We start from the raw sequence: 12,491 nt of genomic DNA on the forward strand, positions 1-12,491 counted from the left end.
ATTCACTATCACGTAACATTTATTCGCTTTGGTAGTAAAGACATTATCGATACTAATCAACATAATGAAGGAATATAAGGAATTTCTTCATCATTTCCTCCTTTACAGAGATTATCGATGTAATATGCAGTCCATTACAAAAAAATAATAAATAATCTGAAAAAAAAAGAGCACCATGTAAGAATAATAGTATAAACTGGTAACTGAACTGGAAAATACAAGCACGAGTTATCACACACACAAACACACACACACATACACACACACTTACCACCAGCACATTAAATGAAACAGTGTGCCATACATAAAACAAACTGGAATGCGCAAGCGAAACAAAACAAACACAACAACTCCAAGTAAATAACACGAAATAATAATGAATGACAAAAATGACAAGAGGAACAAACGAAAAACACGAATAAGAAAATAAAAAAAATCGGTAACTAGACTGGAAAATACGAGTGCTTGCTATCAACACAATGATAGCTTCCCTTCCGTTCCTTTTGCTCCCCTTCCCTTCAGTTGCATCTTACACTGAACGCCACGCCACATCACGCCACACTTTTCTCACTCAAGAACTACTGAACATCCCTCTTACTTCAAAATGCTGAGCCGCGTCCTAAAATCTCAGGCTGCCATGGTGCTCAAGACTGACGGGAGAATCTTACTACCAAGAATAAGAGACAGAGTACCGTTTAAACCTTCCTCACTACGACCCTTGGATATTTTGGGGCGGAATCCTCGCTACTCAGGACAGGATCTGTCTATACCTCAAGGAAGACGGAGTAAATTTTATGGTTTTGCCGCTGGTGTTGTGTTAGGTGTTCTTGGTTTTGGATCTCATCAGATAATTGACTCCAAGACGCATAGCACAGACAAGAGATGGAGAGAAGTTCTTCGCAGCCTATCAGGTCCCCGCGTGCTGGCCAAGGGGCCTCCAGCTGAGAGTGAAACTTGTAAATGTCCGAATGAAACATCAAAACCTGAATGCCCGGATGATACCACACCGCCGTCACAACCTCCACCTCCATGCCCACCCCCGTCAAGACCCCCAACAAGACCTATATACGGTAAGACGATAGACACATGCAGTAAAATAACGTCATGTAACAGAATCACGCTCATCTCCTGCTGACAGGCGTGTAACGTTGCTTCTTAGTTTTCACAAGTTAAATTAGTAATAGCTTACGTAAAATTATGTAAGGTAAAGGTTGAGTTTGTATTCTCAGAACGAATACTATAATTTCTTATTAATTTTTCAATCTCACCAAATATAAACATGTAACCAGACGGCACAGGTCTCAGCAACGTCCACACGTGTAATATTTAATTCGAGTATAGTGCTGGAGTCAGTGATGTATCGAAGTGTATATAGAAACAGTGTGCGGGTCCACCCCTTCCCCTCCATATGGTCCGTATTCTGAAACATTTTGCGCTGTACCTCCACTATCTTCAAAACACGGGTTTTTACGGTTCTAGTGACAAATTAACAAGATTTTTTCATTATTAACAGGAGAAACACTCTTGAGAATCCGGTTTATCATGTGGCCTTTGAAAACAGTCATGGTGTGAGCAAAGCGTTTCTGAATACAGCTCTGTTTCATATCTGGAAGTTCTGTACACACGAATAGATGCAGAAGTGTCTGACATATGCCACAGTGCTTGTTACGATCCGTGATTAAAACACTTGTCAAGCGAAAATTAGAGAGGTTGGGATTCCCATATGAACTACCTGTTAGTTGAGGCTGATAAGTTCTATATGCCCAGTATCTGAAAACACTAGTGTATTAACATTTACACTCAAGCGTCTTGCTGCTAGTATAGACAATAGCGTTTAAGAACACAAGTAGACGCATCCTAACAGTGACTAATAAAAAGATGTGAATAGCATGATTAATATAAATAATAGTTGTACTTAAAAAATTCCGTTTTCTCTCACTCACATTGATTTTTACCTCAGACGAGTAAAGTTCTCGCGTATAATTGTTGGACGTATTTTTTTGCTCACAAATTATGTTCAGTATATGTATAAAAGCACATGATTAATAAACCCATCATGTCGACAAAAGTTTACGCAAGATAGGAAAATTTCGCTTAGCTCCAGGTTTTCATTCCAAGCGAGAACCAATCAGTAAGCATCTAACAAAGCCGGCCAGCCAGTCAGCGCGCGGCTCACACTCGCCACCTCAATCCCATTCCCTCTCCACCCAAGCTTCCAACGACAGCAGAAGTGCGTGTGAGCAGTGCGTTAACCCTTACGGAAAAAGTGAGTATTAAACCTTATATTGTATGAAAGCTTGTGCGTACAGTAGCGTGAGGGACTGGGGTTGCATTGTGGCTGGGTAATTTGGTTCTGGAAGCGACGGTGAGCGAATGAATTGTGAAAATAAGTAAGGTGGTTAATGAACGGAGGGCGCCTGGTGATGACGAAATCTTTGGATCAGCTGGCCGGCGTCTGGGAGGTCACTGCTGCTGGTGTTCTGAAGCCGTTTAAACACGGAAATATTTGAAAGCACTGCTATATCTAACAAAATAAAGGTTGCAGTGAGGAATTCAGCAAGTTTTCGCTAATTAGGTCACCGTAGTTGTGGAAAAATCAATTCTTATCCGTACCATAGGAATCTTGTATTGAGAGGTCAGGTATTTGGTTTTCACTGATATTTGTGCAGTTTGAGAAGTGGAGGAAGGAATTATTAAATTCGGTGTCTAAATAACTTGGGTATTCTAGAAGTTTCGAGTGGCTTGGGAATGCAGACAGCCGTATGTTCCTTCTTGCATACGTCACGTTAATTTAAACCACCTACATTATAGTTTTACCCAATTTACTAAATATTTTAAACGTTTTACTCTCATACTATAAATTGCTTACGGCAGACTATTAGGTAAGTATCGGGGGATGCAGGCAACCGTATGCTACTTATACATAACGCTAATTTAAACCACCTACATAATATTTTGCCCAGTTTACTCTTACTTATTATACTCAGTCTCGTTATAAATTCATCGCTTACGGCAAATGTTGAGCAAGTAATGTACTCTAGCCCGCCGCGCTGCTCCAGTGTTGCAACAATCTACTACACGTTGAGAAACGAGACAATACTTTTTGTTGGGATGCTGAAGGTCAAGTGAAACTAGGAAAGTTCAACTAGAGCATCAATACATAAGTGCAGAGCATCAATTGGTACTTGTAGGTGTATGAATTGACCACGTGTATTACATGACTCGTCTGGGTGGGGAAATGTGTGGTGTGGTGTGGTGTGTGTAGATGCATTACTCAACCGGCTCTGTGATGCAGCTCGTTTCCTCTCCTCCGAATCTTACCATTACTCATCTTTAGTAGTTCCATGTAATCTCGCGCATTGCTTAGTTATAAAGTGAGGATAATCGGGTCATTTATAGCAGTTGATGAAAACAGATTTAATTATATAATGGCTCTACGCCTTGAGAAGTGGCAACGTCGCGCGGCCACGGCCATCAGATGGCGAATTTTGTACATGTCAAGGCCATATAGAACTCAATCAGCGGCACATATTTCTAAGGCGTGTTTGTACTACAGTTTATTTGGTGCTATACTGGTGGTTGGTGATATGGTGATACTGTGAGCGTGTAGGGGAAGCAGGAGGAGGACATGGGTCTTAGGAATCTTGAAGGAGTAGCAAGGGCACACCATCGAAAGGGAAAGTGTACTTGTTAGGAATTCTGTCGCGTAGGTTACGGGCACATGTTCGCGTCACGCCGCTGGTGTGACGTCAGGTGCAGGGCTGTCATCGGCTTGGCGGAGAGGACGTGTGTGTCATAGGGAATGACAAACTTGGGAAAGAGATGTAGGTCATGTGTGCTGACAACTGAAGTCTGAGTTGCTTTTCAGTCTTGTTGTGTTCGCTGCGTGTTATCATTATGTTGAGGCGTTATGTAAGGTAGATAACGAATGTTACAGAAATGTATTGTGATGTACTTGCTAAAACCAGTCTTTTGTTGACAGTGGGCGACGTTGAGAAGGGCAAGAAGCTATTTGTGCAGAGGTGTGCACAGTGCCACACGGTGGAGGCGGGCGGCAAGCACAAGACTGGACCTAATCTCCACGGTCTTATTGGGCGCCAGACGGGTCAGGCATCCGGCTACGTGTACACGGATGCCAACAAGTCGAAGGGCATCACGTGGGCCCCTGACACACTCGACGTGTACCTCACCAACCCGAAGAAGTACATCCCTGGTACCAAGATGGTCTTTGCTGGACTTAAGAAGAAGAAGGAGAGAGAAGACCTGATTGCCTACCTCGTGGACTCCACCAAGTAGACGAGAAGAAGCGAGGCGGCAAAATTTAGTGCTGTCTGTCCTGTAGGCAAAGAATCTGATTGTCTGTCCTAGATAGTTGTCTGTACATATGTACATATCCCGCCTTGTGGAGGTGGTCCATCCCTACCCAAACCTTGCCCTTTGGGAAACCTGCAAATTTGTTTTGTAATTTATTTGATCTTCCCCCTACTCATGGACCTGATATTTTGGAGATTTTGACAAACTGGAAAACTTTCATTCCACTAATTTTATTTTCAATAAATTAAGTGATGTACTGTTTGTTTGTTTGCTTTTTCCCTGATTCCCGCATAAAATAAGCGAGAGGGTGCTCACTCTTAGGAAAGCCCTGCGTACAAGAATGGCAGCGTCAGCCAATCGGAATAATTATCCTGCTGACATATACGGTCATATGTGATTGACCAAAGCCTCACAGAAAGCATCTTGCTCAACGTAAGGTTGTGGTGGTAGTCCTCATTCACGTCATCTCTAAACTCAATCTTACGAAACACACACACACCTGAGGCTGCCGGGCAACAAAAGGAGTGTGGCGGGATCTGCATCCACTGGGTTCAGACCTGAGCAAACGGCGTCATCACGTGCGTGGGGTGTGAGGAGGCTGGGAAGACCTGTTTATTCAGCTCACGTGACTGCCACGGCCACGCTGCCAAAGACAGTGTTAAGGAGTTGTTACACAAAGAACGTTTACTTAGGTAAACATTTGATCAGTGGTATGATGTGCGGTGATTAGCTAAGCCACCTTTGCTCAGCCGAAGTAATGACAAATTTCGTTAAGAAAGTGTATGATTTATTTATTTAGCACTGAAGAAAGTGTATGATATATTTAGCACTGTTAGTGAACTGCAAAATTAACATTCAGAGAACAACAGCAACTACCACTACTACCACATCAATGATGATGATAGTATAATAGTGGAAGTGAATCATATACCACGGTTGTAAGGATCACGTGCTTGTGTGTGTGTGTGTGTGTGTGTGTGTGTGTGTAGGGGCAATGACATTACCCTGACGTTTACCGTCACACACACGCGCACACTGAAAAAAAAGAAAATCGAAAACTCGACAACTGACGTAAGGAAATAATTCGTCGAGGTATTCATAAAAAAAAAAAAAATAATAATAATAATAATGATAAATCTAAAACCAGACAATAACAACAAAAATAAATAAATAAATAAATAAATAAATAAAGTGATTAATTGAAAAAAATACGATAATTATCTCACCCTCACTTCAGATTCCTGTTTAGACCACAACACACACACAAAAATAATAATAATAATAATAATAATGTTCATGAGTCAGGCGTGTTATAGTGAAACGCTGCTAAGGGAAGACTGGCAAGCGTTATGAAAGGGTAGAGCAGAAAGGTTCCGTAACACAGCCACTCGTGCTTATGTATCGGGCTGGTTGGGCGGTGAAGGCGAGGGTTTTCTTGTTTTCTTACGTAAATACGAGACTGCCAAGGGATAAAAAAAAAAATCAATAAATCAACCTACCTACTAACTATAATCACTAAAATTAATGAATGATTGTTGGGCGGTGAAGAAAACAAGGATTTTTTTTTTTTGTTACATAAATGCGAGACTGCTTAAGAGATAAGGAAAATCAGTAAGTAAACTAGACTAGCTCGATACTAACTATAACTAGACTAAAATTGATACATGAATGTTGGGCGGTAGGGACGAGTTTTTTTTTCTATTTTTTTTTTTTTTTTTTTCATGAATGCGAGAGTGGTCAAGCGGCAAAGAAAATCAGTAAGTAAACGAGACTAACTTACTAACTCTAACTACACTAGGCTCGTGACATTAGGTTAGGCATCCACACTTCAGCATGTGTCACTGATAGGGGTGGAAGAGCTCCCGTGCGAGTCTAAGGGACTGACACGACCTCCCATATCTAGTGTAGTTCAGCTGGGTGCTTCCTATTTCCTGAACCACAAATCATTGGGTCCTTGCAAATATGTATTTGGTAGGTACGTATTTTTGGGAACTCGGGTGACAACTGAAAACACCGTAGTTTCGTTTAAGTGGTATATGCAATAAAACAAGGTTGGCATAAGCGTGATCTTCAAGTCATTAATCGGGATTGGGCAAAAAATAATTGGTTCATGTTTGTTAGATTTAAGGGGAAAAAAAAAAACATAGGAAAGAATTGATTCTCAAACAGAATGGTAGATCAGTGGAATAGACTCAGTAATCATGTTAGTGCTGAATCATTAGGAAGCTTTAAAAAGATAAATTCATGGGTGGGAATGATAGTGGAAATAGATATGTATGTTTCATGTAGGGACTGCCACGTGTATGCATGATGGTTTCTTGCAACTTCCCTTATTTTTCTAATGTTCTTAAGGCTTGCATGTTTCTGCTGGAGCATTCTGCATTGCATTGTGGGAATACATACGTACTTCTTGCTTTATAATTCCGGAAGTGATCAGCCTCGTCTGTGAGTCCTTCAGTTTGACCTTACACACATGTAGCTCTTATCATCCACGCCTCTCTCGTCCGTCTAATCAACACAACCGCAACACAAGTGTCCGGCAGAATGATACGCTAGTCACATTACTATCCCATCGCGTATTCAAGCGGTCTATCATTATAAGACAAGGCTAGGTGAAAAGACTGGCAGGGAAACTCAGACTGAAGCAGGACTCCTCTGTTCTCTTAACCCTTTTATTGATATGGTCATCATTTGTAAACATTCAGAACTTCGTAAGGAAACATATCTTTGCATGGACAAGCAGAAGTAAATAGGAGGGTAATCTTGTTCTTTCTTGGCTACGCTATTTAAAAAACTGTATGGGAAAGATAAGTGCTTAAAAAAGTTGCAGGTGATTACGGAAAAAAAAAAAAATGTCTAGGAGTGAAAAGGTGAAGTCTGCACAACAGGGACCGTACTGACAAAAGTCCCGGGAGTCTTGTCTCCACTGCTTTATAACAGAATTATAGTGGTTTTCAAGAGTTTTCATGATTCTAGCGATATTTGACAAGGTTTCTACAGTACTGTATCATCGTTGAGAAAAAAAAAACACCATGAAAATCTAACTGTAACCTTTGAAATAATTCATGGAAGCCTAAAGCATGTAAAAGAATACAGCAGGTCTTCTAAATTTTCTTCAAGGAAGACATGTGATCGTTTAACAAAGGTTCTGCATCACCACTGAGAAAAAAGACCATGAAAACCCGACTAAGCATCTCTGTGACCTTTAAAAACATTTATGAAAACCCGAAGCACTTCAAAATACAGCTCCTGGATTTGTTTCATTTTCTCCTAATATATTTAATCGTATAACAGGCATCTTGTATCATCATTGAAAAAGAGACACCAAGAAAATCTGACTAATCATCCCTGTGACCTTTGAAAACATTTATGAAAGTCCGAAACACTTCAAAATACAGATCCTGATATTCCGTCTGAAGACGGAATTAGGTTAGGTCCGTCTGAAGACGGAATATCGAAATATGAGATATCAAACACTCCACCTTCAGCTTGAGTGTCCTTATCACCTTTCTCATCATCAGGGCGTGGCACTGATTAGAAAAGAACATTTGAAACTGACTGAGGGGAAACAGCGTCCCTGAAGTGAATGTTAAGCAAGACATGCAGCTTTCAGGAACAAGTGACGAACACAGTCCGTACGTGCAACAAATTTGGCAAGGAGCAGGTTAATCGCTGAACTTGATCAACTGTTAACACAACTGGAAGAAAACGTGAGATAGAAATTTTCTAGCACACCAGTAATGACTTCACATTGAGTCTATCACACACCCAGCAGAGTGGAACAAATTTGGCGAGAAGTAAAGACTGAACTTAACCCTTAAACACGACTAACGAAAATGAGTGATGGAAATTATCTAGTACACCAGTAATAACTTCACGTTGCGTCTATCTTATACCCGACCGATTGTTTCGAAATGATGCCGGGGAGAATGATTGCCTCACTAGGGATATTTTTAGTACCGAGGAGTTGGCAAAGTTGTCCTGTATATAGCGAGCGGCCCAAGGGTTCCGGCCCGCCACTAGTCTGCGAGCTTTCCTTGAGACTCTATACCTGTTCTCCTAACTCGTGAGTACCCTTTCGTTATCATAGAGCTGCCCGGAGTGTTGCGTGACGGTACATGTAACAGCTGCCCTAGTGTAGTTCATGTCCAGGCCTGTATTCACGTTTTGGATTCACATAAGGGTTATTTTTAAATGTCACAGTGATGCGCAGTTGAGCTCACGTAGGGGTTTCCTTACTGATGACGTAAAGTCCTTACTAAACTATCACTGGAATCGTAAGCACCTTTGAAAATACCAAAAAACTTCCACTAGAGCTTGTTAAGAAATGTTAAGACACCGAAACTTTTAAGAATGCGGTCATTAAGTTATGACCGAGATGGTTTGGTACATTTCTCTCGGCATTTTCCTCACTGATGACGTAGAATCCTTGTTAAACTATCACCGGAATGGTAAACATTTGAAAATATCAATAATTCCCATTAGAGCTCGAGTAGTTACGACACCGGAAAGTTTGAGGATGCGGTCATTAAAGTCAGGAATGCGAGGCTTGGTACGTTCTTTATTTATAAAACAGGTGCACCAATTATTAATAGCTCCCCCATTAAGACTGATGGGCGGATGACATGCAAACACGCCTGTTATCTCACTTTGCGCCACATTATCAGGAGAGTAAGTGGACGGATAGATGTGGAATATGTGCCAAGATAAGGTGCGTGAAGCGATCCCGTGACCCATTTAACTAAACGCAGGTGTAAGACAAGGGCTACGCCGATACACGGGGACCGCATTCTCACACATCTCTGCATCTTACTCGACTACTTATAACAGACTTTAGTGGAAGCTATTGGGGTTTTAACTGTGTTTTCATTATTCTAGTGACTATTTCATTCCTTTTAACAGGCTCTAGTGAAAGTTGTTGGGGTTTCCAGGGTGTTTTCATGATTCTGATGATAGTTTAAACAAGGATTCTGCATCATCTCTTGCAAAAACATCCATGAGAACCTAACTGATTATCTGTGGCTTTTGAAAAAAAAGAAAAAGTGTATCAGAATATGGGTCCCGTTCTCCAATGAGTCTCGTAAATTGCTACACTGATAATATGACTTAAAAACAGATCGACTGAAGGCGCTACACACCATGAATGTTAGCTAAGAGAAATTATTCAAAGAAAGAAAAAAAATAAATAAATAAAAAAAAAATATATATATATATATATATATATATATATATATATATATATATATATATATATATATATATATATATATATATATATATATATATATATATATATATATATATATATATATATATATAATTAGTAAGATATATTGTAGAAGTAACTTATGGTAAAGATGAGGTTATATTGAAAATCAGGCAAAATAAACAATGATCAAATTACATTCAAAATCAGGCAAAAAAAAAAAAAAAAAAAATGAACAGAGCACCGGTTGAAGAGTTATCATGTGACATGCAAGACAAAAGCACTACAAGAAACGTGTGTCGGGAGGGAAATGAGAGCGTTAATTTATCATATTTTCAATCACTGGATAATAAGAATGAGGATGATAATTCTCTCTCTCTCTCTCTCTCTCTCTCTCTCTCTCTCTCTCTCTCTCTCTCTCTCTCTCTCTCTCTGTGTGTGTGTGTGTGTGTGTGTGTGTGTGTGTGAACGTTCATATCTACGTATTTCACTCCACCCTTCTACTCGCACCTCCAACACAAAATAGAAAACAAATGACGAACACTGCTATCAATGAGCAGTAACTGAACACTGACTACACATTATTTAATTTCCTATCAAGAGAGAGAGAGAGAGAGAGAGAGAGAGAGAGAGAGAGGTGGGGGTCCAGGGTGTGACCTACAAACGCGAGGCTCTCCCAGCTTGGCGGGCAGGGGAGGGGGCGGTGACAAGGTGAGGTTGGCCCGCGAGTGTGTTACGCAAGGTATATATAGACATGACGGCGGGAGCTAAGGGAGACGGGGCTCCCTACTTGGCGCCTACACCATGGCGGGGTTACATGACTACTTGCCATTCACCGGCGACTTGCTATGCATGATTTTCGCTCCCTTTTTGTTAATGTGTACAGGAGAGGCTGAATGAAGGTGTGGAGCAGTTGGAACGGGAGAAAAATATGTAAATTCATCGGAAAGCTTTGAAATCTAATGCACGCCTATATAACACGGAAAGACAAAACAGTCTGCAGTGCATGCTTTCCACGTCCTTATTGTTAATGTACAAAGGAAAGGTTGGACGAGGAATTACGAAGAGCGAAGTTAGGAGGAAAGTAATTCTGGAATGCTTCGACATCTAATGCACGTCTCTTCAGCGATAGCATAGCAAGGGAAGGCAAACTGATCTGCTATGCATGATTTTTACTTCCTTATTGCTAATGTACATGGGAGAGGCCTGACGAAAGTCTGAAGCAGTTAGAACAGGAGGAAAGTATGTATATTTGCAGGAAAGCTTTGACATCTAATGCACACTTCTTCAACGAAACCATAGCAAGGGAAGACGAATGTGAAATTGAATATAACGATGCTATGACGTCTAGTGATGCAAAAAAATAACAAGAATTCTCAATCTTATTTCTTTCGCTTGCAAACACTGGGCCAGCAACATTGCTTAATTTAAGACCGGGATTCCTTCAATACCGCGCACCTCGGCACTCACCAACCAGCCTGACAATGCCATATTTAGAATGTTCTAATTTCGTTTTGGGATTAACGGTACTTAGCGCTTTATTATTTCTTCATTTTTGCTTTTGTGTATTTTTTTTTTCCCTTAAGAAAGAAAAGATTGATAGAGAAGATATATCATATTTACATAAATAACATTTCCCTTCAAACCCAGCAGCTGAGTAAGATTCACCCTTTCACGGCGCTGCCGCATATGAAACAGCGTCCAGGCGTGAGAGCAGCCTAGCCAGTGTTGGACTATGTGTACTTTATTTCCTGTTACTGGCATCTTACTCCAAAAGCTCACCATAATTATTATTATTATTATCATTATTATTATTATTATTATTTTTTTTTTTTAGATAATGGGCGACGTTGAAAAGGGGAAGAAGCTGTTCGTGCAGAGGTGTGCACAGTGCCACACGGTAGAGGCGGGCGGCAAGCATAAGACCGGACCCAACCTTAACGGCCTCTTTGGCCGCCAGACGGGCCAAGCACCCGGCTACGTCTACACAGACGCCAACAAATCCAAGGGCATCACGTGGGGCTCTGACACACTTGACATCTACCTCACCAACCCTAAGAAGTATATCCCTGGCACCAAGATGGTCTTTGCTGGACTCAAGAAGAAGAACGAGAGAGCTGATCTCATCGCCTACCTCGAGGAATCCACCAAGTAATGCACTTATACCCGTGTGACCTGACGGGCTAAACACCTCCCCTGTGGGAGGCCTTCGGCTTGGCTCGGTGGCGGTGCGTCACGCCGCCCCACTGGGGCCGCGGCAGCAGCAACACCAGCAGTCAGCGCAAAGGAGGGAATGTGGGCCTCGTCCAGCCATCATCTGTGTATATCTCATCTTAGCTTCATGACTCATCACTGGCCTCCAAGTCATCACCATAAGAAAGTAGGAAGTTAGAATCATCATATTAATAAATAAGGATGCTATTTTCTCTTTTATTTTAATCCTTACGTCTATTAGCCACTAACACAGCCTTGCACGGTCCTTGCCGAGCCTTGCACCAACACTGCCCGCTCAGCCAGTGCTGCATGACATCATGGGAAGACGCGCTACAGGATTTCTGTATTCTACAAACTGAACACAGAGCTGCAACCTCTGGTGTAACATCATGAGCCGAGGGTAGCGTCTTGGGGAGGCCCTTCCGCGGGAGATTCGTGAGTCTGTACTTGCCCAATGATGTCTCCAGCGGAGCGTAGGCCTAACTGTGTCTTAATGCCCACGCAGGTGAGTTCCGCCACCAGGTAGCGCAACGCGTAGGGCAGGCTGACCTGACGCACGGTGGCAGAGGGCCCGCATACCAGGCACTCCGGCTGCCGCCCCACGAACAGCTTGCTTCCCCCGTCAGGCAGCAGGGACGGTTCCATCAGGCCTCCACAGTCCTCGCACACCCACTCCTGCAACAAACATCCGATACACTCTTGAGGGCACCCCGAAACTCAAGGCTGCATCCTGAAACAGACTTAGGAGTACCACACC

At 41.8% G+C, this 12,491-nt stretch overlaps 3 protein-coding genes across 3 annotated transcripts in view; 2 read left to right on the top strand and 1 right to left on the bottom strand.

The window, feature by feature from the left end:
• Positions 1–520: 520 nt before the first annotated feature.
• On the top strand, positions 521–4,571 carry LOC135111772 (cytochrome c-type cyt cy-like). The gene is made up of 2 exons (XM_064025480.1): positions 521–1,070; positions 3,983–4,571. Exons 1-2 carry the CDS (start codon positions 605–607, stop codon positions 4,294–4,296), a joined length of 780 nt encoding a protein of 259 aa, XP_063881550.1. The 5' UTR covers positions 521–604; the 3' UTR covers positions 4,297–4,571.
• A 3,656-nt stretch (positions 4,572–8,227) lies between these two features.
• LOC135111773 (cytochrome c) lies at positions 8,228–11,941 on the top strand. Its single transcript, XM_064025481.1, has 2 exons — positions 8,228–8,380; positions 11,358–11,941. Exon 2 carries the CDS (start codon positions 11,361–11,363, stop codon positions 11,673–11,675), a length of 315 nt encoding a protein of 104 aa, XP_063881551.1. The 5' UTR covers positions 8,228–8,380; positions 11,358–11,360; the 3' UTR covers positions 11,676–11,941.
• The window catches only part of LOC135111770 (DNA-directed RNA polymerase I subunit RPA2-like), a 33,315-nt gene continuing 32,760 nt past the window's right edge, over positions 11,937–12,491 (bottom strand). The window contains exon 23 of the mRNA XM_064025477.1: positions 11,937–12,409. Within this exon, the coding sequence (XP_063881547.1) occupies positions 12,122–12,409 (288 nt within the window). The 3' untranslated portion in view covers positions 11,937–12,121. The remainder of the gene's footprint in view (positions 12,410–12,491) is intronic.

The sequence above is a fragment of the Scylla paramamosain genome, chromosome 22 (genome assembly GCF_035594125.1).
Source record: "Scylla paramamosain isolate STU-SP2022 chromosome 22, ASM3559412v1, whole genome shotgun sequence".
NCBI lineage: Eukaryota > Metazoa > Arthropoda > Malacostraca > Decapoda > Portunidae > Scylla > Scylla paramamosain.